The 26,267-nt window shown below is 37.7% G+C and overlaps 1 protein-coding gene across 13 annotated transcripts in view; it reads left to right on the forward strand.

Annotated features, from left to right (window-relative positions):
* Positions 1-26,267, forward strand: part of bves — a 215,797-nt gene that overhangs the window by 129,223 nt on the left and 60,307 nt on the right. For all 13 annotated transcript variants that reach the window (XM_067786196.1, XM_067786197.1, XM_067786202.1 and 10 more), the window contains one exon: positions 15,382-15,539. In XM_067786196.1, the coding sequence (XP_067642297.1) occupies positions 15,382-15,539 (158 nt within the window). The remainder of the gene's footprint in view (positions 1-15,381; positions 15,540-26,267) is intronic.

Raw genomic sequence — 26,267 nt, forward strand, 5'->3', positions numbered from 1 at the left:
TCGAAAATTTCGAAAAACCGAAAAAGTGCGATAATTCATTACAAAAGACAGATAAAGCGACGAAACTTGGTAGATGAGTTGACCTTATGACGCAGAATAGAAAAATTAGTAAAATTTTGGACAATGGGCGTGGCACCGCCCACTTTTAAAAGAAGGTAATTTAAAACTTTTGCATGCTGTAATTTGGCAGTCGTTGAAGATATCATGATGAAATTTGGCAGGAACGTTACTCCTATTACTATATGTACGCTTAATAAAAATTAGCAAAATCGGAGAAGGACCACGCCCACTTTTAAAGAAAATTTTTTTTTTAAGTAAAATTTTAACAAAAAATTTAATATCTTTACAGTATATAAGTAAACTATGTCAACATTCAACTCCAGTAATGATATGGTGCAACAAAATACAAAAATAAAAGAAAATTTCAAAATGGGCGTGGCTCCGCCCTTTTTCATTTAATTTGTCTAGGATACTTCTAACGACATAAGTCGAACAAAAATTAACCAATCCTTTCGAAATTTGGTAGGGGCATAGATTTTATGACGTTAACTGTTTTCTGTGAAAATGGGCGAAATCGGTTGATGCCACGCCCAGTTTTTATACACAGTCGTCCGTCTGTCCTTCCGCATGGCCGTTAACACGATAACTTGAGCAAAAATCGACATATCTTTAATGAGCTTAGTTCACGTGCTTACTTGAACTCACTTTATCTTGGTATGAAAAATGAACGAAATCCGACTATGACCACGCCCACTTTTTCGATATCGAAAATTACGAAAAATGAAAAAAATGCCATAATTCTATACCAAATACGATAAAAGGGATGAAACATGGTAATTGGATTGGTTTATTAACGCGAAATATAACTTTGGAAAAAACTTTGTAAAATGGTTGTGACACCTACCATATTAAGTAGAAGAAAATGAAAAAGTTCTGCAGGGCGAAATAAAAAACCCTAGAAATCTTTGCAGGTATTACATATATAAATAAATTAGCGGTATCCAACAGATGATGTTCTGGTCACCCTGGTCCACATTTTGGTCGATATCTGGAAAACGCCTTAACATATACAACTACCACCACTCCCTTTTAAAACTCTCATTAATACCTTTAATTTGATACCAATATCGTACAAACACATTCTAGAGTCACCCCTGGTCCACCTTTATGGCGATATCTCGAAAAGGCGTCCACCTATACAACTAAGCCCCACGCCCTTTTAAAATATTCATTAACACCTTTCATTTGATACCCATATCGTACAAACATATTCTAGAGTCACCCCTGGTTCACCTTTATGGCGATATCTCGAAAAGGCGACCACCTATAGAACGAAGGCCCACCCCTATTAAAAATACTCATTAACACCTTTCATTTGATACCCATATCGTACAAACAAAGTCTAGAGTCACCCCTGGCCCACGTTTATTGCGATATCCCGAAAAGGCGTCCACCTATAGAACTAAGGCCCACTCCCTTTTAAAATACTCATTAACACCTTTCATTTGATACCCATATCATACAAATTAATTCTAGAGTCACTCCTTTTCCACCTTTATGGCGATATCTCGAAAAGGCGTCCACCTATAGAACTAAGGCCCACTCCCTTTTATAATACCCATTAACACCTTTCATTTGATACCCATATCGTACAAACTAATTCTAGAGTCACCCCTGGTCCACCTTTATGACGATATCTCGAAAAGGCGTCCACCTATAGAACTAAGGCCCACTCCCTTTTAAAATACTCATTAACACCTTTCGTCTGATACCCATATTGTACAAACGCATTCTAGAGTCATCGCTGGTCCACCTTTATGGCGATATCTCGAAAAGGCGTCCACCCATAGAACTAAGGCCCACACACTTTTAAAATACTCATTAACACCTTTCATTTGATACCCGTATCGTACAAATTAATTCTAGAGTCACCCCTGGTCCACCTTTATGGCAATATCTCGAAAAGGCGTCCACTCATAGAACTAAGGCCCACTCCCTTTTAAAATACTCATTAACACCATTTATTTGGTACCCATATCGTACAAACTAATTCTAGAGTCACCGCTGGTCCACCTTTATAACGATATCTCGAAAAGGCGTCCACCCATAGAACTAAGGCCCACCCACTTTTAAAATACTCATTAACACCTTTCATTTGATACCCGTATCGTACAAATTAATTCTAGAGTCACCCCTGGTCCACCTTTATGGCAATATCTCGAAAAGGCGTCCACCCATAGAACTAAGGCCCACCCACTTTTAAAATACTCATTAACACCTTTCATTTGATACCCATATCATACAAATTAATTCTAGAGTCACCCCTGGTCCACCTTTATGGCAATATCTCGAAAAGGCGTCCACCCATAGAACTAAGGCCCACTCCCTTTTAAAATACTCATTAACACCTTTTATTTGGTACCCATATCGTACAAACTAATTCTAGAGTCACCGCTGGCCCACCTTTATAACGATATCCCGAAAAGGCGTCCACCTATAGAACTAAGGCCCACTCCCTTTTAAAATACTCATTAACACCTTTTATTTGGTACCCATATCGTACAAACTAATTCTAGAGTCACCGCTGGTCCACCTTTATAACGATATCTCGAAAAGGCGTCCACCCATAGAACTAAGGCCCACACACTTTTAAAATACTCATTAACACCTTTCATTTGATACCCGTATCGTACAAATTAATTCTAGAGTCACCCCTGGTCCACCTTTATGGCAATATCTCGAAAAGGCGTCCACCCATAGAACTAAGGCCCACTCCCTTTTAAAATACTCATTAACACCATTTATTTGGTACCCATATCGTACAAACTAATTCTAGAGTCACCGCTGGTCCACCTTTATAACGATATCTCGAAAAGGCGTCCACCCATAGAACTAAGGCCCACCCACTTTTAAAATACTCATTAACACCTTTCATTTGATACCCGTATCGTACAAATTAATTCTAGAGTCACCCCTGGTCCACCTTTATGGCAATATCTCGAAAAGGCGTCACCCATAGAACTAAGGCCCACACACTTTTAAAACACTCATCAACACCTTTCATTTGATACCCATATCATACAAATTAATTCTAGAGTCACCCCTGGTCCACCTTTATAACGATATCCCGAAAAGGCGTCCACCTATAGAACTAAGGCCCACTCCCTTTTAAAATACTCATTAACACCTTTCATTTGATACCCATATCGTACAAACAAATTTTAGAGTCACCCCTGGTCCACCTTTATGGCGATATCTCGAAAAGGCGTCCACCCATAGAACTAAGGTCCACCCACTTTTAAAATACTCATTAACACCTTTCATTTGATACCCGTATCATACAAATTAATTCTAGAGTCACCCCTGGTCCACCTTTATGGCAATATCTCGAAAAGGCGTCCACCCATAGAACTAAGGCCCACCCACTTTTAAAATACCCATTAACACCTTTCATTTGATACCCATATCGTACAAATTAATTCTAGAGTCACCCCTGGTCCACCTTTATGGCGATATCTCGAAAAGGCGTCCACCCATAGAACTAAAGCCCACCCACTTTTAAAATTAACACCTTTCATTTGATACCCATATCGTACAAATTAATTCTAGAGTCACCCCTGGTATACCTTTATGGCGATATCTCGAAAAGGCGTCCACCCATAGAACTAAGGCCCACCCACTTTTAAAATACTCATTAACACCTTTCATTTGATACCCGTATCGTACAAATTAATTCTAGAGTCACCCCTGGTCCACCTTTATGGCGATATCTCGAAAAGGCGTCCACCCATAGAACTAAGGCCCACTCCCTTTTATAATACTCATTAAAACCTTTCATTTGATACCCATATCGTACAAATTAATTCTAGAGTCACCCCTGGTCCACCTTTATGGCGATATCCCGAAAAGGCGTCCACCTATAGAACTAAGGCCCACTCCCTTTTATAATACTCATTAACACCTTTCATTTGATATCCATATCGTACAAATTAATTCTAGAGTCACCCCTGGTCCACCTTTATGGCGATATCTCGAAAAGGCGTCCACCCATAGAACTAAGGCCCACCCACTTTTAAAATACTCATTAACACCTTTCATTTGATACTCGTATCGTACAAATTAATTCTAGAGTCACCCCTGGTCCACCTTTATGGCAATATCTCGAAAAGGCGTCCACCCATAGAACTAAGGCCCATCCACTTTTAAAATACTCATTAACACCTTTCATTTGATACCCATATCGTACAAATTAATTCTAGAGTCACCCCTGGTCCACCTTTATGGCAATATCTCGAAAAGGCGTCCACCCATAGAACTAAGGCCCACTCCCTTTTAAAATACTCATTAACACCTTTTATTTGGTACCCATATCGTACAAACTAATTCTAGAGTCACCGCTGGCCCACCTTTATAACGATATCCCGAAAAGGCGTCCACCTATAGAACTAAGGCCCACTCCCTTTTAAAATACTCATTAACACCTTTTATTTGGTACCCATATCGTACAAACTAATTCTAGAGTCACCGCTGGTCCACCTTTATAACGATATCCCGAAAAGGCGTCCACCTATAGAACTAAGGCCCACTCCCTTTTAAAATACTCATTAACACCTTTCATTTGATACCCATATCGTACAAACAAATTCTAGAGTCACCCCTGGTCCACCTTTATGGCAATATCTCGAAAAGGCGTCCACCCATAGAACTAAGGCCCACCCACTTTTAAAATACTCATTAACACCATTCATTTGATACACATATTGTACAAACGCATTCTAGAGTCATCCCTGGTCCACCTTTATGGCGATATCTCGAAAAGGCGTCCACCCATAGAACTAAGGCCCACCCACTTTTAAAATACTCATTAACACCATTCATTTGATACCCATATCGTACAAATTAATTCTAGAGTCACCCCTGGTCCACCTTTATGGCAATATCTCGAAAAGGCGTCCACCCATAGAACTAAGGCCCACCCACTTTTAAAATACTCATTAACACCTTTCATTTGATACCCGTATCGTACAAATTAATTCTAGAGTCACCCCTGGTCCACCTTTATGGCAATATCTCGAAAAGGCGTCCACCCATAGAACTAAGGCCCACCCACTTTTAAAATACTCATTAACACCTTTCATTTGATACCCATATCGTACAAATTAATTCTAAAGTCACCCCTGGTCCACCTTTATGGCAATATCTCGAAAACGCGTCCACCCATAGAACTAAGGCTCACTCCCTTTTAAAATACTCATTAACACCTTTTATTTGGTACCCATATCGTACAAACTAATTCTAGAGTCACCGCTGGCCCACCTTTATAACGATATCCCGAAAAGGCGTCCACCTATAGAACTAAGGCCCACTCCCTTTTAAAATACTCATTAACACCTTTTATTTGGTACCCATATCGTACAAACTAATTCTAGAGTCACCGCTGGTCCACCTTTATAACGATATCTCGAAAAGGCGTCCACCCATAGAACTAAGGCCCACACACTTTTAAAATACTCATTAACACCTTTCATTTGATACCCGTATCGTACAAATTAATTCTAGAGTCACCCCTGGTCCACCTTTATGGCAATATCTCGAAAAGGCGTCCACCCATAGAACTAAGGCCCACTCCCTTTTAAAATACTCATTAACACCATTTATTTGGTACCCATATCGTACAAACTAATTCTAGAGTCACCGCTGGTCCACCTTTATAACGATATCTCGAAAAGGCGTCCACCCATAGAACTAAGGCCCACCCACTTTTAAAATAATCATTAACACCTTTCATTTGATACCCGTATCGTACAAATTAATTCTAGAGTCACCCCTGGTCCACCTTTATGGCAATATCTCGAAAAGGCGTCCACCCATAGAACTAAGGCCCACACACTTTTAAAACACTCATCAACACCTTTCATTTGATACCCATATCATACAAATTAATTCTAGAGTCACCCCTGGTCCACCTTTATAACGATATCCCGAAAAGGCGTCCACCTATAGAACTAAGGCCCACTCCCTTTTAAAATACTCATTAACACCTTTCATTTGATACCCATATCGTACAAACAAATTCTAGAGTCACCCCTGGTCCACCTTTATGGCGATATCTCGAAAAGGCGTCCACCCATAGAACTAAGGTCCACCCACTTTTAAAATACTCATTAACACCTTTCATTTGATACCCGTATCATACAAATTAATTCTAGAGTCACCCCTGGTCCACCTTTATGGCAATATCTCGAAAAGGCGTCCACCCATAGAACTAAGGCCCACCCACTTTTAAAATACCCATTAACACCTTTCATTTGATACCCATATCGTACAAATTAATTCTAGAGTCACCCCTGGTCCACCTTTATGGCGATATCTCGAAAAGGCGTCCACCCATAGAACTAAAGCCCACCCACTTTTAAAATTAACACCTTTCATTTGATACCCATATCGTACAAATTAATTCTAGAGTCACCCCTGGTACACCTTTATGGCGATATCTCGAAAAGGCGTCCACCCATAGAACTAAGGCCCACCCACTTTTAAAATACTCATTAACACCTTTCATTTGATACCCGTATCGTACAAATTAATTCTAGAGTCACCCCTGGTCCACCTTTATGGCGATATCTCGAAAAGGCGTCCACCCATAGAACTAAGGCCCACTCCCTTTTATAATACTCATTAAAACCTTTCATTTGATACCCATATCGTACAAATTAATTCTAGAGTCACCCCTGGTCCACCTTTATGGCGATATCCCGAAAAGGCGTCCACCTATAGAACTAAGGCCCACTCCCTTTTATAATACTCATTAACACCTTTCATTTGATATCCATATCGTACAAATTAATTCTAGAGTCACCCCTGGTCCACCTTTATGGCGATATCTCGAAAAGGCGTCCACCCATAGAACTAAGGCCCACCCACTTTTAAAATACTCATTAACACCTTTCATTTGATACCCGTATCGTACAAATTAATTCTAGAGTCACCCCTGGTCCACCTTTATGGCAATATCTCGAAAAGGCGTCCACCCATAGAACTAAGGCCCATCCACTTTTAAAATACTCATTAACACCTTTCATTTGATACCCATATCGTACAAATTAATTCTAGAGTCACCCCTGGTCCACCTTTATGGCAATATCTCGAAAAGGCGTCCACCCATAGAACTAAGGCCCACTCCCTTTTAAAATACTCATTAACACCTTTTATTTGGTACCCATATCGTACAAACTAATTCTAGAGTCACCGCTGGCCCACCTTTATAACGATATCCCGAAAAGGCGTCCACCTATAGAACTAAGGCCCACTCCCTTTTAAAATACTCATTAACACCTTTTATTTGGTACCCATATCGTACAAACTAATTCTAGAGTCACCGCTGGTCCACCTTTATAACGATATCCCGAAAAGGCGTCCACCTATAGAACTAAGGCCCACTCCCTTTTAAAATACTCATTAACACCTTTCATTTGATACCCATATCGTACAAACAAATTCTAGAGTCACCCCTGGTCCACCTTTATGGCAATATCTCGAAAAGGCGTCCACCCATAGAACTAAGGCCCACCCACTTTTAAAATACTCATTAACACCATTCATTTGATACCCATATTGTACAAACGCATTCTAGAGTCATCCCTGGTCCACCTTTATGGCGATATCTCGAAAAGGCGTCCACCCATAGAACTAAGGCCCACCCACTTTTAAAATACTCATTAACACCATTCATTTGATACCCATATCGTACAAATTAATTCTAGAGTCACCCCTGGTCCACCTTTATGACGATATCCCGAAAAGGCGTCCACCTATAGAACTAAGGCCCACTCCCTTTTATAATACTCATTAACACCTTTCATTTGATATCCATATCGTACAAATTAATTCTAGAGTCACCCCTGGTCAACCTTTATGGCGATATCTCGAAAAGGCGTCCACCCATAGAACTAAGGCCCACCCACTTTTAAAATACTCATTAACACCATTCATTTGATACCCATATTGTACAAACGCATTCTAGAGTCATCCCTGGTCCACCTTTATGGCGATATCTCGAAAAGGCGTCCACCCATAGAACTAAGGCCCACCCACTTTTAAAATACTCATTAACACCATTCATTTGATACCCATATCGTACAAACAAATTCTAGAGTCACCCCTGGTCCACCTTTATGGCAATATCTCGAAAAGGCGTCAACCCATAGAACTAAGGCACAATCCATTTTAAAACACTCATTAACACCTTTCGTTTGATACCCATATCGTACAAACAAATTCTAGAGTCACCCATGGTCCACCTGTACGGCGTTATCTCGAAAAGCCGTCCACCTATAGAACTAAGGCCCACTCCGTTTTAAAATACTGATTAACACCTTTCATTTGATACCCATATCGTACAAACAAATTCTAGAGTCAGCCCTGGTCCACCTTTATGGCGATATCTCGAAAAGGTTTCCACCTATAGAACTATGGCCCACTCCCTCTTAAAATACTCTTTAATACCTGCCATTTGATACGCATGTCATACAAACACATTCCAGGGTTACCCGAGGTTCATTTTCCTATATGGTGATTTTCCCTTATTTTGTCTCCATAGCTCTCAACTGAGTATGTAATGTTCGGTTACACCCGAACTTAGCCTTCCTTACTTGTTTTAGTTTTAAACTAGTAAGTATTTGCTTAGTCTGGTACTTCACAGCATAGGTATCATAGACTTCGTACATGCGTACATGCAATTTGAAACTCGAAACGCTTTGTTACTAATTAGTCATCAACTTCTTTAATTAATGAAGTTATGTCAAACTCATAGCGAAAGTTTGATTTCCGATTGTAAAACAAAAATTAATTACATAAAGTAAAGTTAGTACCTGTACAATGTATTTAAATAAAAACATTTTTGTAGTTGCACCTCATAAGGAAATTAAAGCATATGTTCTATGTACATATGTAGCTAAATACCAGACTTTTTTTTTTTCGTTGGTCGAATCGACTCAGTGTGATAACAATTTAAAGGACCTCATTCTGTATTGCGAAATGAAAGTATATTTCGCTTCAGAGACGAATCGTTCGTATCTTTGCTCTATGTTAAGCGATGGCAACGTATAATTTTTTTTTTTTGACAGTTGATTTCCCCTTCCTCTTTGACAGTGATTCGTTCTTTTGAGCAATCGTTCGCAGTACATATTGATGCCCAAAATAAAACGAATTCCCAGGAGCAACAGCGATTCAGTAATAATCTCAAAAAAATACCGATGGCACGAAAAGAAACTCCAAACTCCGCCTGGTAACTATCCTCAAACAGCCACAACAGGATAACAAGCACAATCCCGAAAGTTTCCAGAGATAGTCTGTAAGGATTGTATTCCAAAGACTCATAATTAAATAAAGAAATAAAGAAATGATCCCGAAACTGTCTAAACCTTGAAAACAGTCGCGAGTTGATCCCGAAAGCCGTCCCTAAGTTTTCATGAAATAGTCCAGTGTTGTTCCACAAGAGAGTACCTAAATTATAACGGAATACATAGTCGTTGAAGTGGATTTGTTGTTCCAGAAAAATAGAAGCCGCCAAGTATAATTCCACTTCTAATGGCTGGAAACGAGGTAAAGCAGTTGAATCGTATCGACCAATACAGCGAAGATGTTGGAAACCGTTCTCGTGTTTTATTTTGCTGCAAATCTTAGAGTAGCCACCACGTGCTAAACGCTATTAACACTCAGATAAGTTTTGTTTGATACAGCCACGGCACGCTACTGCTAGACATAGAGAGTTAACCCATTTCCACTTGTCTAAAAAGTTGGACCGCAAACCATCTGAGTGCCCGGAGGGCATCGCTAAAATTTATTACCCCAACGTAAAATCTAAGATAAATTCGCAGGGGTTCCTATCTCTACTTCTGAATCAAATATTAAAGCTCCCTTCCCCATCATCGCATGTTTCTGAAAATATATCTAAAGTACAAACCAGCAATAAAGTCCTCCCATGCCGACAGCACCTAGGAAAGTGATAAAGAAACGTTGCTAACAAAGCCCGGCTTAAATACACACTAGAAATGGTTGCACGCCTGCCAAAATACTGGCACGAGATGTCTCCTTATGACCTCTGAACATCATTGGCATAGTGCGGCATAGAGGTCAATATAAAAGAGCAAATGGAATGCTGAACAAACAGCTTTTGCTGGATAGGCAGAAATTGGGATATAATATAATACATTAACAAGATATCTCCATAAGTATTATGATGACATCCGACCAACTCAGCTGTTTGGTCTAGAAAGCACGACAAGGCCCAACTGTACCAGGTTGCTCCTAATGAACCCCACTATCAATATATGTTTCGAAACTTTTACAGAGGCGGAAAGTAGACTAGCCAGGGAGATATGCTACATTCTGGGTCAACTTCGCTCTGGGTATTGTAACTCTCACTTATCCACACTTCACATATGTATGCCTCTAACAACAGTAATCCTTTGTTCCAGCCCTGTTGAAACGGCAAGTTTCCTCCCTTAAGCGTACTTTGTTCTTAATACAACAACAACAACAAAAGGCACCGAAATAGAAAGTGAGTAACTCTAATGTTTTTATATGTAGCATAACAAAAGGTGGCCGGACATGAGAATCCTAACATCTATCCACTTTATTATTTTTAGTTCTTTTAACTCCGTAGTCAATACTTATGCAAAAATTATTTCGCGCGAATTTTAAGCTATTTTAATGGCATTTCAATTTTATATATATTCTACTGATAAAGCAAACACTGTCTAAAATGCCTTGAAATGTCGTAATGCTTTTAGCTTAGAACTTGACCTGTGTAATATATTTAACATATGTATGTATAATCATTTAAAATTATATGGGGTATTCCATCCCATTTCGACCAATTTTGAACCCGACCCCTTTAGAATTGGCTGAAAGTTTTTCTTCTTTTTCTAGCTTACGAAAGACGTTTTTCAGAATTTTTTAAAATTTTTTCATCCAACTCAAAAAAGTTATGAATTTTTAAAAAAACACCGTTTTTGTTTTCAAAATGCTCAAACATTGACCGTTTGGGATCTTTTTTTTTTAATTGTTTTTAAATGTACTTTTCGGAAAAAATACAAACAAATTTTAAAGTTTTTTTTTGTAATTTTTAAGTTTTTCGAGATTTTTCGAATTTCGCCATTTTTTTTTTCTCATAAAAAACTTCAATCAACTCTGCAATCATCCCCACTAATCCCGGATGGGCCGATATTTTTTTTTTTTTTTATTTTTTTTTTATTTAATTGAAAAAAAAAAAATAAAAAATTTTTTTTGTATTTTTTCCGAAAAGTACATTTAAAAACAAATTAAAAAAAAAAAAAAAAAGATCCCAAACGGTCAATTTTTGAAAAAGTTAAAGCATTTTGAAAACAAAAACGGTGTCCAACCCAAATAAGTTATGAATAAAAAAAAACGGTGTTTTTTTCAAAATGCTATAACTTTTTCAAAAATTGACCGTTTGGGATCTTTTTTTTTTTTAATTTGTTTTTAAATGTACTTTTCGGAAAAAATACAAAAAAATTTTTAAAGTTTTTTTTTTCAATTAAATAAAAAAAATAAAAAATAGCGGCCCACTCCGGGATTAGTGGGGATGATTGTAGAATTGATTGAAGTTTTTTATGAGAAAAAAATGGCGAAATTCGAAAAATCTCGAAAAATTGAAAAATTACAAAAAAAAAACTTTAAAAATTATTTTGTATTTTTTCCGAAAAGTACATTTAAAAACAATTTAAAAAAAAAACTTTAAAAATTTTTTTGTATTTTTTCAAAAAAAGTACATATAAAAACCAATTAAAAAAAAAAAAAAAAGATCCCAAACGGTCAATTTTTGAAAAAGTTATAGAATTTGAAAACAAAAACGGTGTTTTTTTAAAAATTCATAACTCTTTTTGAGTTGGATGAAAAAATTCTGAAAAACGTCTTTCGTAAGCTAGAAAAAGAAGAAAAACTTTCAGCCAATTCTAAAGGGGTCGGGTTCAAAATTGGTCGAAATGGGATGGAATACCCCATATACATACTGAAGCGTTAATAAACGAATTTTTCACTCTGCCAATTTCAATTCTAGAAAATTGTGTAAAATGTTTCATTACGCCTATGTAACAGAGCAGCGTAATGTTCCGTACACCGTGATTTTATAAGCAAATACATATGTATGTATACACATTAACCTGGGTCGATTTGTATAGACGAAAATTAACCTATATCGCGCCATCGATTTTTCGATAGGATTTGGGCTCAGGAAAAAAAAGTTCCACTACGCATACCCAAAAAAATAATTTTTGAGCCTGCAAAAAAATCGATTTTTCGACCAAAATTCTTCTAAATCTCCATAAAAGAAATTTTTTTTTTCAAAAAACTGCATTTACCAATTTTGCATTTGCCAATTGACACGAAAAAAAAAAATACATAAAAAATGATTTGGAGCCTTGAAAATGAAAAAATGCATAAAAAATCGTTGAAATTTTGCAGGCTCAAAAATTATTTTTTTGAGTATGCGTAGTGGAACTTTTTTCCTGAGCCCAAATCCTATCGAAAAATCGATGGCGCGATATAGGTTAATAAATCGACCCAGTCTAATACACATATTTTTTGATTATGGTTTAAAAAATGATCTTTCTAGAAAATACTAAATATGAAATAAAGTGTAGAGCACATTAAAGACTGAATTTTCATCTCTTGTTCAATTTGCGAAATCTTAGAAATAATAATTGATGCGTCATTTAGGCCTCCAAAGTACATAACCGATCTTCACAAAATTTTTTGCGGTAAATTTACGTGGTCACTTGATATTTTTCTGTCTACATAAAATTATGGGAAAATGGGCGATGTCTCGCCCACAGCCTATAGAGATTTCATTTTGTTTTCTTCAAACAATTGATAATTAAATATATGGACCCTATACATACATATATTAATCTGTATAGAATTTTGAAATAGTGGGACGATGCCACGTCCAATTATATGTGTGCGTGTATATGTCATTTACATACTTATACTTATTTTGAGCCTCGCAGAGGACCGCACGAAAGTGTGATGGTACAACATGTGTTTTGCAAAGAAATTAAAGAGCAAGTAATTTCAATATCTTATAAATGTGCATGGGTTTTACAGGAGGCCAAAGTACTCAACCAATCTTGACAAAAATTTTACAGTAGGTTGACTTGGTCACCCGACATTTTTCTGGCTATATAAAATTTGGAAAAAGTGAGCGTTGTCACGCCGCTAACTTGGAAATGTTTCAGTTCTCTGTATTTACTTATTATTGAAGCAGGTAGTCAATTTTTGGTACACAGATTTGATATATAAAAAAAATTTGGGAGTAAAGCAAAAATTTACATTCGCTATATCTAGGTAGTTATCTGAAGGCGGTATACCATATATTACATATAGATGAGGGGGGAGAGGTCGAGGGCGTGGAAGTGGCAGTGAGAGTGGGTGTGGGCGTAGGACTGGGATTGGAAATAGACTTTGGAGTGCGAGTGAGAAGTAGAATGAGAACGGAGGGGAGATAAAAGGGGGAGATAAAGGGAATTTGATTGATTGATTGAAAGGAAGAAATAAGAATGAGAAGCGCAGAAATAAGAAGGAGAAATGGGAGAGAACGTCTAATCGATGATATCGAGAGATGAGAAGGCAGGTTCACTTTTCAAATGTATGGCAGGATAACGTCCACTGAGTACACTAGTAATACATAAAAATAACCCGACCGAAGTGACTGGAGCATCAATAATTGTGTGGAAATTTATTTGTGGCTTGACAAGCTCTTCAAGTATATTTCTGTCACGAGCATATTTCTGTCTAGAAAAAAAATGTATCTGCCTGCCTAAGCCATGGTGAAACAACCAGGTAAAATAAGCCGTCAATTCTCTAGCTCTGAATTCTTCTTTGCTCTGGCAATAGGCAATATGAAAATTGTTCACCAATGTGGTGCCCAAAAAGTCTGTTATGCATTTTTCAGGAGTAAAATATGCTAAATTTAGTACATTTTTTTACATGAACTAATAGGTGAACATCGATGCACCCTTAATGGAGTTAATTACAGAAATTCATGATTTGGTGTTGGCTTCCATAAGTAAAGCCGTGCGAATCTATTACGTTCATATTGCTGACTTTTTCATTATATATGTTTACTCCATTATATATAATTAACCATTATATATAATTAACTTGTCCCTAAAAAAAAGTTGAAGTTGACGTCATTTAACTTTAGCAGCATCCATTGAAATTTTCTGCTCATCACAGTTTAAGTGGCCAAATTGAACTTTTTATATTTATTCAATGCTAACAGGGGCTGTGAGTGTGAGTTTTGAAATGTACATTTTTTTCATACAAATTATATGAATGCACTTTACTATTTCATATAAATCTAACCAAATCAACTATAAATATGTTACAACTAACCAAACCATAAAAAGAATGAATTTGAACTTACATTTATTACACCATACAACCTACCTTTGTACATTCACCAGTACTCCATACATTACATTTACCAACATTACACATTACGCATATTCTACACATTCTCTATATAAACACTTCCCTGCGTTTACATTCTAAATATATACTTCATATAGCACTCCACCTACTTAAGCTTATGGCCGAGCCACAATGAAGTTTTTCATATAGATGCGTTCAACGCAATCTTATGCATTCCAGTAACATCGCAACAATCAACCTAGATGTTGCGCTTGTAAATATAAAGGAACTTCAGACTTGGCAAATGAAGTTTATTCGCCTTGCCCATTCACATACAAAATTTCGCCAAGCACTATTATAAACATTCCCACTATACAAAAAAAATACTTGCTAATCTATTTTGGGTTCTATTCATTTGTTGAATTGAGCAGTAAGTATTTAACTGTAAACAGTTTTAGAAAAGTACCAACAAATGGGAAAAATAAATTCACTTGCAAAGTGTGAAAGCACTCTTAACTAAATCAAATGTCAAATTATTCTTATTCTTTGCTTGCAACAAAAATTGGAAGATGGCTACTTTTTCATATCAGAAGGCGCTAGTGTCACTCAATCTTCCATTCTCCTTAAAATATTGAGTTAAACGCATCTACATATGTATATGTAAAACTGCTTATGTGGCGGGGCTTTTACACCTCGAGCTTGCACGTTTACAGCACCGTTTACACAGAAACTACTTTATAAACAATAATTTTATTACCCCGGTTTGTTACAAAAATGTACGTTTGAATGAAGTTTTATATATTTTAGGCGTAAGAAGTTAAGCAAATTTGTCTCTTGCTGATTTTGCAAAAACATTGAGGGTATACATCTATATAGAACAATAAGTTTAAATATTAACATCACAGAGGCCTTAGCTTGTTATCCAATTATATACAATAATTTCAGGTGTATTCCAGTTTATTCAAACCACTGCGAGTAACACGGCAACAATTCAAAAAAATCTTGAATTGCATGAAACTCATACGATCGTTGAAGTACCAAGAAGTTTATGCGCAAGAGAAAGTTACCAAAGTTGATAGCTTATCGCTCGTACTATCTGGGAAGTAAGTAAACTGTAGTTTTAAGATACATATGGGGCTTTTCATGTCGAGTGTTCCCACTCGTAAAACTTGATATATCCAAAATCCACCAAAGTTGGTGAACATGTTGTTATTGTATGGTGCATCCACTGTGCAAAAGAAATTAGAGCGTACCATTTCTCGAACTTGTTCGAGAAAAGATTTCTCGCGAGTCTCGCCTGCTCGCGAGATTTTCGAATCTCGAATAACTCGTAATACTCGCGAGCTTCTCGACTTTCAATTCTCGCGAGCTTCTCGACATTCGATTTAATCGATTCATTGGCTGTTTTATATAGGGCGTACCATTTCTTCTGAAGCACAAGCAAACATTTCCACTAAACCACAACTAAAATCACCGAAATGTATAGAATACTGCCAATACAGCGACTGAATTGAAAGTCGAGAAGCTCGCGAGTATTACGAGTATTTCGAGATTCGAGAATCTCGCGAGTAGCCGTGTTTTCGATGTCTCGTTAAAAAAATAAAATATTGTGAAAAATTATATTTATAATAACTACGTTTTGAGTTAAATGTCATTGAAAAGCAATATAATAAAAAAAAATTCACAAGTAAAAAAACCAAGTGTATAAATACTGTCCATACAGCAATTAAGTTTATGTCGAGAAGCTAGTGAGATTTACGAGTACTTCGAGACAGGAGAATCTCGCGAGAAGTCGAGTTCTCGATTTCTCGGGTCTCCAAAATCTCGCTTGTGTTCGAGAAGAAATCGTAAGCTCCAAAAGAAATGACCGAAATATAAACGGATTGAGATGATACAGGATGTGGAAAATTGGCTTTTTTTCCTTGTGATCTTTTTAGTAAATTTTTAGACCACTACAACGTCCAAAAAATACATATAATTTTAGCCAAGGGAAACACCCTTTCCAATTGTTATTTTGTTCGACAGACAAAATATTGCCAGCTCACAAGGTTTTCAACTTTATGCCTTACAACGCAAAGGCGGGGTGCACTTACACCCAGTAAACATTAGGGCTTGAGTCACATTAGAGCTCAAGTTGCGAACTAATGTCCATCTCAAGTCTCAAGGTTGTTTCTCAACAGTAGCCAAATTTGAGAATCATAGAGTTCTCAACAAAAAAGTAATTTTTTAAATGGCTAAAAATGCTGTTTCTCAAGTTGAGAAAACGATCAACTTTCAATAGCTGTTTCAATTACATAAGTAGATCTGGGACCATATCGTCACTACTACCACGTATCGAAGGATATATTCATTCAAACGATAAAACATGGTACTAGTGAGTATGCTTTGTCACTAGTTCAAATATTTCATTAATCCAATTTACCGTTTCGGAGCTATTGTGATTTAAACAATGGCATTCGATCACGGATGGTATGACACGATACAGCCCCTGTTTGCCAAAACATAAAGTATTTGTTCTTAACCAAAAGATAAATTTAAATTGTACATTAAAGCTAATGTTTAAATTTTCGACGTGCCTAAACGCTTGGGAGAAATATGCTTTATGTGTTACACGATCGCATATGGAAAAACAATTTCACTCAAACGACAGATTTGACTCTGTCAAACTATTCGTAAAAATGATAATGATAAATAAGTTATAGATCTAATGAGTACTCGCATACACTATTTCACATATTTCCTCAGTCCGATTTACCGTTTCACAGCTAATGCGATTTACAAAATTTATGATACTGGCCCTGGATTTAAATTTGAGAATCATCAATTTCTCAAAATTTTTCCAAGGAGAATAATAAGAAAATTATGATCGAGACTAACTCGAGTACTATGATTTTCCCAAATATTGTTTGGATGTTTAATGGGCATTAGCTTATAGAAAATACTTGCTAAGTGCAATGTCACCCTATCTTGGCTGCTGTTTCAAAAACGCTAACTCAGAAAACGGGCCAATACTTACATAAATTTTAAAAAATTTGAGCTTAGCTGGGCATTGCAATTTGCAGCCTAGATAGGGTGATCTTCAATTCTGAACCCAAATCAAGAGTTTTTAAAATGTTTGTCGTCCGTTTGCATGTTTGTCGAATCATTCAAAAAGCACGGTATAGAAATGGAGGGTCTACCACGTTATCCCCCAAAATCAAAAACCTCAAAACAAAATCCCCAAATCAAAATCCCCAAAATCAAAATCCCCAAACTCATAATCCCAGTGCTATGATAAACATCATGACCGCTGATTTCACACATAAAATGGGGATTTTGTGTTGGGGATTATGAGTTTGGGGATTTAGATTTTGGGGATTTTGATTTTGGGGATTTTGATTTAGGGATTTTGTTTTGGGGATTTTGATTTTGGGGATAACGTGGTAGACCCGGTCATGATGTTTATCATAGCACTGGGATTTTGTGTTTGGGGATTTTGATTTTGGGGATTTTGAATTTGGGGATTATGTGTTTGGGTATTTTTTTTCTTTGGGGATTTTGTGTTTGGGTATTTTTTTTTTTTTTTTGGGGATTTCGTGGCACTCCCGTAAGTTAGACCTCGGCTGAAGCAACAGTGCAAGTTGCATCCATTTCTGGCAGTGCCACGAAATCCAAAAAAAAAAAATACCAAAACACAAAATCCCCAAAGAAAAAAATACCCAAACACATAATCCCCAAATTCAAAATCCCCAAAATCAAAATCCCCAAACACAAAATCCCAGTGCTATGATAAACAGCATGACCGTGTAAAAAATAGCAATATCTCTTTCCTTTTTCATTCATATTTATGTATGTATAACTATATATTCACGTTTTGGCAATACATATTTTTATACTCAGTTGAGCAGAGCTCACAGAGTATATTAAGTTTGATTGGATAACGGTTGGTTGTACATATATAAAGGAATCGAGATAGATATAGACTTCCATATATCAAAATAATCAGGATCGAAAAAAATTTTGATTAAGCCATGTCCGTCCGTCCGTTAACACGATAACTTGAGTAAATTTTGAGGTATCTTGATGACATTTGGTATGTAGGTTCCTGAGCACTCATCTCAGATCGCTATTTAAAATGAACGATATCGGACTATAACCACGCCCACTTTTTCGATATCAAAAATTTGGAAAAACCGAAAAAGTGCGATAATTCATTACAAAAGACAGATAAAGCGACGAAACTTGGTAGATGAGTTGATCTTATGACGCAGAATAGAAAATTAGTAAAATTTTGGACAATGGGTGTGGCACCGCCCACTTTTAAAAGAAGGTAATTAAAAGTTTTGCATGCTGTAATTTGGCAGTCGTTGAAGATATCATGATGAAATTTGGCAGGAACGTTACTCCTATTACTATATGTACGCTTAATAAAAATTAGCAAAATCGGAGAAGGACCACGCCCACTTTTAAAAAAAAAATTTTTTTAAAGTAAAATTTTAACAAAAAATTTAATATCTTTACAGTATATAAGTAAATTATGTCAAAATTCAACTCCAGTAATGATATGGTGCAACAAAATACAAAAATAAAAGAAAATTTCAAAATGGGCGTGGCTCCGCCCTTTTTCATTTAATTTGTCTAGGATACCTTTAACGCCATAAGTCGAACAAAAATTAACCAATCCTTTTGAAATTTGATAGGGGCATAGATTTTATGACGTTAACTGTTTTCTGTGAAAATGGGCGAAATCGGTTGATGCCACGCCCAGTTTTTATTCCCAGTCGTCCGTCTGTCCTTCCGCATGGCCGTTAACACGATAACTTGAGCAAAAATCGACATATCTTTAATGAACTTAGTTCACGTGCTTACTTGAACTCACTTTATCTTGGTATGAAAAATGAACGAAATCCGACTATGACCACGCCCACTTTTTCGATATCGAAAATTACGAAAAATGAAAAAAATGCCATAATTCTATACCAAATACGATAAAAGGGATGAAACATGGTAATTGGATTGGTTTATTGACGCGAAATATAACTTTGGAAAAAACTTTGTAAAATGGTTGTGACACCTACCATATTAAGTAGAAGAAAATGAAAAAGTTCTGCAGGGCGAAATAAAAAACCCTAGAAATTTTTGCAGGTATTACATATATAAATAAATTAGCGGTATCCAACAGATGATGTTCTGGGTCACCCTGTTCGATATCTGGAAAACGCCTTAACATATACAACTACCACCACTCCCTTTTAAAACTCTCATTAATACCTTTAATTTGATACCAATATCGTACAAACACATTCTAGAGTCACCCCTGGTCCACCTTTATGGCGATATCTCGAAAAGCCGTCCACCTATAGAACGAAGGCCCACCCCTTTTAAAAATACTCATTAACACCTTTCATTTGATACCCATATCGTACAAACAAAGTCTAGAGTCACCCCTGGCCCACCTTTATTGCGATATCCCGGAAAGGCGTCCACCTATAGAACTAAGGCCCACTCCCTTTTAAAATACTCATTAACACCTTTCATTTGATACCCATATCATAAAAATTAATTCTAGAGTCACCCCTGGTCCACCTTTATGGCGATATCTCGAAAAGGCGTCCACCTATAGAACTAAGGCCTACTCCCTTTTATAATACTCATTAACACCTTTCATTTGATACCCATATCGTACAAATTAATTCTAGAGTCACCCCTGGTCCACCTTTATGGCGATATCTCGAAAAGGCGTCCACCTATAGAACTAAGGCCCACTCCCTTTTAAAATACTCATTAACACCTTTCATTTGATACCCATATCATAAAAATTAATTCTAGAGTCATCCCTGGTCCACCTTTATGGCGATATCTCGAATAGGCGTCCACCCATAGAACTAAGGCCCACACACTTTTAAAATACTCATTAACACCTTTCATTTGATACCCATATCGTACAAATTAATTCTAGAGTCACCCCTGGTCCACCTTTATGGCGATATCTCGAAAAGGCGTCCACCTATAGAACTAAGGCCCACTCCCTATTAAAATACTCATTAACACCTTTCATTTGATACCCATATCATACAAACAAATTCTAGAGTCACCCCTGGTCCACCTTTATGGCAATATCTCGAAAAGGCGTCAACCCATAGAACTAAGGCACACTCCATTTTAAAACACTCATCAACACCTTTCATTTGATACCCATATCATACAAATTAATTCTAGAGTCACCCCTGGTCCACCTTTATGGCGATATCTCGAAAAGGCGTCCACCTATAGAACTAAGGCCCACTCCCTTTTATAATACTCATTAAAACCTTTCATTTGATACCCATATCGTACAAATTAATTCTAGAGTCACCCCTGGTCCACCTTTAAGGCGATATCTCGAAAAGGCGTCCACCTATAGAACTAAGGCCCACTCCCTTTTATAATACTCATTAACACCTTTCATTTGATACCCATATCGTACAAATTAATTCTAGAGCCACCCCTGGTCCACCTTTATGGCGATATCTCGAAAAGGCGTCCACCCAAAGAACTAAGGCCCACCCACTTTTAAAATACTCATTAACACCTTTCATTTGATACCCGTATCGTACAAATTAATTCTAGAGTCACCCCTGGTCCACCTTTATGGCAATATCTCAAAAAGGCGTCCACCCATAGAACTAAGGCCCACCCACTTTTAAAATACTCATTAACACCTTTCATTTGATACCCATATCGTACAAATTAATTCTAGAGTCACCCCTGGTTCACCTTTATGGCGATATCTCGAAAAGGCGTCCACCCATAGAACTAAGGCCCACCCACTTTTAAAATACTCATTAACACCTTTCATTTGATACCCGTATCGTACAAATTAATTCTAGAGTCACCCCTGGTCCACCTTTATGGCAATATCTCGAAAAGGCGTCCACCCATAGAACTAAGGCCCACTCCCTTTTATAATAGTCATTAACACCTTTCATTTGATACCCATATCGTACAAATTAATTCTAGAGTCACCCCTGGTCCACCTTTATGGCGATATCTCGAAAAGGCGTCCACCCATAGAACTAAGGCCCACCCACTTTTAAAATACTCATTAACACCTTTCATTTGATACCCGTATCGTACAAATTAATTCTAGAGTCACCCCTGGTCCACCTTTATGGCAATATCTCGAAAAGGCGTCCACCCATAGAACTAAGGCCCACGCACTTTTAAAATACTCATTAACACCTTTCATTTGATACCCATATCGTACAAATTAATTCTAGAGTCACCCCTGGTCCACCTTTATGGCAATATCTCGAAAAGGCGTCCACCCATAGAACTAAGGCCCACTCCCTTTTATAATAGTCATTAACCCCTTTCATTTGATACCCATATCGTACAAATTAATTCTAGAGTCACCCCTGGTCCACCTTTATGGCGATATCTCGAAAAGGCGTCCACCTATAGAACTAAGGCCCACTCCCTTTTATAATACTCATTAAAACCTTTCATTTGATACCCATATCGTACAAATTAATTTTAGAGTCACCCCTGGTCCACCTTTATGGCGATATCTCGAAAAGGCGTCCACCTATAGAACTAAGGCCCACTCCCTTTTATAATACTCATTAACACCTTTCATTTGATACCCATATCGTACAAATTAATTCTAGAGTCACCCCTGGTCCACCTTTATGGCGATATCTCGAAAAAGCGTCCACCTATAGAACTAAGGCCCACTCCCTTTTATAATACTCATTAAAACCTTTCATTTGATACCCATATCGTACAAATTAATTTTAGAGTCACCCCTGGTCCACCTTTATGGCAATATCTCGAAAAGGCGTCCACCTATAGAACTAAGGCCCACTCCCTTTTATAATACTCATTAACACCTTTCATTTGATACCCATATCGTACAAATTAATTCTAGAGTCACCCCTGGTTCACCTTTATGGCGATATCTCGAAAAGGCGTCCACCTATAGAACTAAGGCCCACTCCCTTTTATAATACTCATTAAAACCTTTCATTTGATACCCATATCGTACAAATTAATTTTAGAGTCACCCCTGGTCCACCTTTATGGCGATATCTCGAAAAGGCGTCCACCTATAGAACTAAGGCCCACTCCCTTTTATAATACTCATTAACACCTTTCATTTGATACCCATATCGTACAAATTAATTCTAGAGTCACCCCTGGTCCACCTTTATGGCGATATCTCGAAAAGGCGTCCACCTATAGAACTAAGGCCCACTCCCTTTTATAATACTCATTAACACCTTTCATTTGATACCCATATCGTACAAATTAATTCTAGAGTCACCCCTGGTCCACCTTTATGGCAATATCTCGAAAAGGCGTCCACCCATAGAACTAAGGCCCACCCACTTTTAAAATACTCATTAACACCTTTCATTTGATACCCATATTGTACAAACGCATTCTAGAGTCATCCCTGGTCCACCTTTATGGCGATATCTCGAAAAGGCGTCCACCCATAGAACTAAGGCCCACTCCCTTTTAAAATACTCATTAACACCTTTTATTTGGTACCCATATCGTACAAACTAATTCTAGAGTCACCGCTGGTCCACCTTTATAACGATATCCCGAAAAGGCGTCCACCTATAGAACTAAGGCCCACTCCCTTTTAAAATACTCATTAACACCTTTCATTTGATACCCATATCGTACAAACAAATTCTAGAGTCACCACTGGTCCACCTTTATGGCAATATCTCGAAAAGGCGTCAACCCATAGAACTAAGGCCCACTCCATTTTAAAACACTCATTAACACCTTTCGTTTGATACCCATATCGTACAAACGCATTCTAGAGTCACCCCTGGTCCACCTTTATAACGATATCCCGAAAAGGCGTCCACATATAGAACTAAGGCCCACTCCTTTTTAAAATACTCATTAACACCTTTCATTTGATACCAATATTGTACAAATAAATTCCAGAGTCACCCCTGGTCCACCTTTATGGCGATATGTCGAAAAGGCGTCCACCTATAGAACTAAGCCCCACTCCGTTTTAAAATACTGATTAACACCTTTCATTTGATACCCATATCGTACAAACAAATTCTAGAGTCACCCATGGTCCACCTGTATGGCGATATCTCGAAAAGCCGTCCACCTATAGAACTAAGGCCCACTCCGTTTTAAAATATTCATTAACACCTTTCATTTGATACCCAAATCGTACAAACATATTCTAGAGTCACCCCTGGTTCACCTTTATGGCGATATCTCGAAAAGGCGACCACCTATAGAACGAAGGCCCACCCCTTTTAAAAATACTCATTAACACCTTTCATTTGATACCCATATCGTACAAACAAAGTCTAGAGTCACCCCTGGCCCACCTTTATTGCGATATCCCGGAAAGGCGTCCACCTATAGAACTAAGGCCCACTCCCTTTTAAAATACTCATTAACACCTTTCATTTGATACCCATATCATAAAAATTAATTCTAGAGTCACCCCTGGTCCACCTTTATGGCGATATCTCGAAAAGGCGACCACCTATAGAACGAAGGCCCACCCCTTTTAAAAATACTCATTAACACCTTTCATTTGATACCCATATCGTACAAACAAAGTCTAGAGTCACCCCTGGCCCACCTTTATTGCGATATCCCGGAAAGGCGTCCACCTATAGAACTAAGGCCCACTCCCTTTTAAAATACTCATTAACACCTTTCATTTGATACCCATATCGTACAAATTAATTCTAGAGTCACCCCTGGTCCACCTTTATGGCGATATCTCGAAAAGGCGTCCACCTATAGAACTAAGGCCCACTCCCTTTTAAAATACTCATTAACACCTTTCATTTGATACCCATATCATAAAAATTAATTCTAGAGTCATCCCTGGTCCACCTTTATGGCGATATCTCGAATAGGCGTCCACCCATAGAACTAAGGCCCACACACTTTTAAAATACTCATTAACACCTTTCATTTGATACCCATATCATAAAAATTAATTCTAGAGTCACCCCTGGTCCACCTTTATGGCGATATCTCGAAAAGGCGTCCACCTATAGAACTAAGGCCTACTCCCTTTTATAGTACTCATTAACACCTTTCATTTGATACCCATATCGTACAAATTAATTCTAGAGTCACCCCTGGTCCACCTTTATGGCGATATCTCGAAAAGGCGTCCACCTATAGAACTAAGGCCCACTCCCTATTAAAATACTCATTAACACCTTTCATTTGATACCCATATCATACAAACAAATTCTAGAGTCACCCCTGGTCCACCTTTATGGCAATATCTCGAAAAGGCGTCAACCCATAGAACTAAGGCCCACTCCATTTTAAAACACTCATTAACACCTTTCATTTGATACCCGTATCGTACAAATTAATTCTAGAGTCACCCCTGGTCCACCTTTATGGCAATATCTCGAAAAGGCGTCCACCCATAGAACTAAGGCCCACCCACTTTTAAAATACTCATTAACACCTTTCATTTGATACCCATATCGTACAAATTAATTCTAGAGTCACCCCTGGTCCACCTTTATGGCAATATCTCGAAAAGGCGTCCACCCATAGAACTAAGGCCCACTCCCTTTTATAATAGTCATTAACACCTTTCATTTGATACCCATATCGTACAAATTAATTCTAGAGTCACCCCTGGTCCACCTTTATGGCGATATCTCGAAAAGGCGTCCACCTATAGAACTAAGGCCCACTCCCTATTAAAATACTCATTAACACCTTTCATTTGATACCCATATCATACAAATTAATTCTAGAGTCACCCCTGGTCAACCTTTATGGCGATATCTCGAAAAGGCGTCCACCTATAGAACTAAGGCCCACTCCCTTTTATAATACTCATTAAAACCTTTCATTTGATACCCATATCGTACAAATTAATTCTAGAGTCACCCCTGGTCCACCTTTAAGGCGATATCTCGAAAAGGCGTCCACCTATAGAACTAAGGCCCACTCCCTTTTATAATACTCATTAACACCTTTCATTTGATACCCATATCGTACAAATTAATTCTAGAGCCACCCCTGGTCCACCTTTATGGCGATATCTCGAAAAGGCGTCCACCCAAAGAACTAAGGCCCACCCACTTTTAAAATACTCATTAACACCTTTCATTTGATACCCGTATCGTACAAATTAATTCTAGAGTCACCCCTGGTCCACCTTTATGGCAATATCTCGAAAAGGCGTCCACCCATAGAACTAAGGCCCACCCACTTTTAAAATACTCATTAACACCTTTCATTTGATACCCATATCGTACAAATTAATTCTAGAGTCACCCCTGGTTCACCTTTATGGCGATATCTCGAAAAGGCGTCCACCCATAGAACTAAGGCCCACCCACTTTTAAAATACTCATTAACACCTTTCATTTGATACCCGTATCGTACAAATTAATTCTAGAGTCACCCCTGGTCCACCTTTATGGCACTATCTCGAAAAGGCGTCCACCCATAGAACTAAGGCCCACTCCCTTTTATAATAGTCATTAACACCTTTCATTTGATACCCATATCGTACAAATTAATTCTAGAGTCACCCCTGGTCCACCTTTATGGCGATATCTCGAAAAGGCGTCCACCCATAGAACTAAGGCCCATCCACTTTTAAAATACTCATTAACACCTTTCATTTGATACCCGTATCGTACAAATTAATTCTAGAGTCACCCCTGGTCCACCTTTATGGCAATATCTCGAAAAGGCGTCCACCCATAGAACTAAGGCCCACCCACTTTTAAAATACTCATTAACACCTTTCATTTGATACCCATATCGTACAAATTAATTCTAGAGTCACCCCTGGTCCACCTTTATGGCAATATCTCGAAAAGGCG

This window comes from Eurosta solidaginis, chromosome 4, assembly GCF_040869045.1.
Source record: "Eurosta solidaginis isolate ZX-2024a chromosome 4, ASM4086904v1, whole genome shotgun sequence".
Classification (NCBI taxonomy): Eukaryota; Metazoa; Arthropoda; class Insecta; order Diptera; family Tephritidae; genus Eurosta; species Eurosta solidaginis.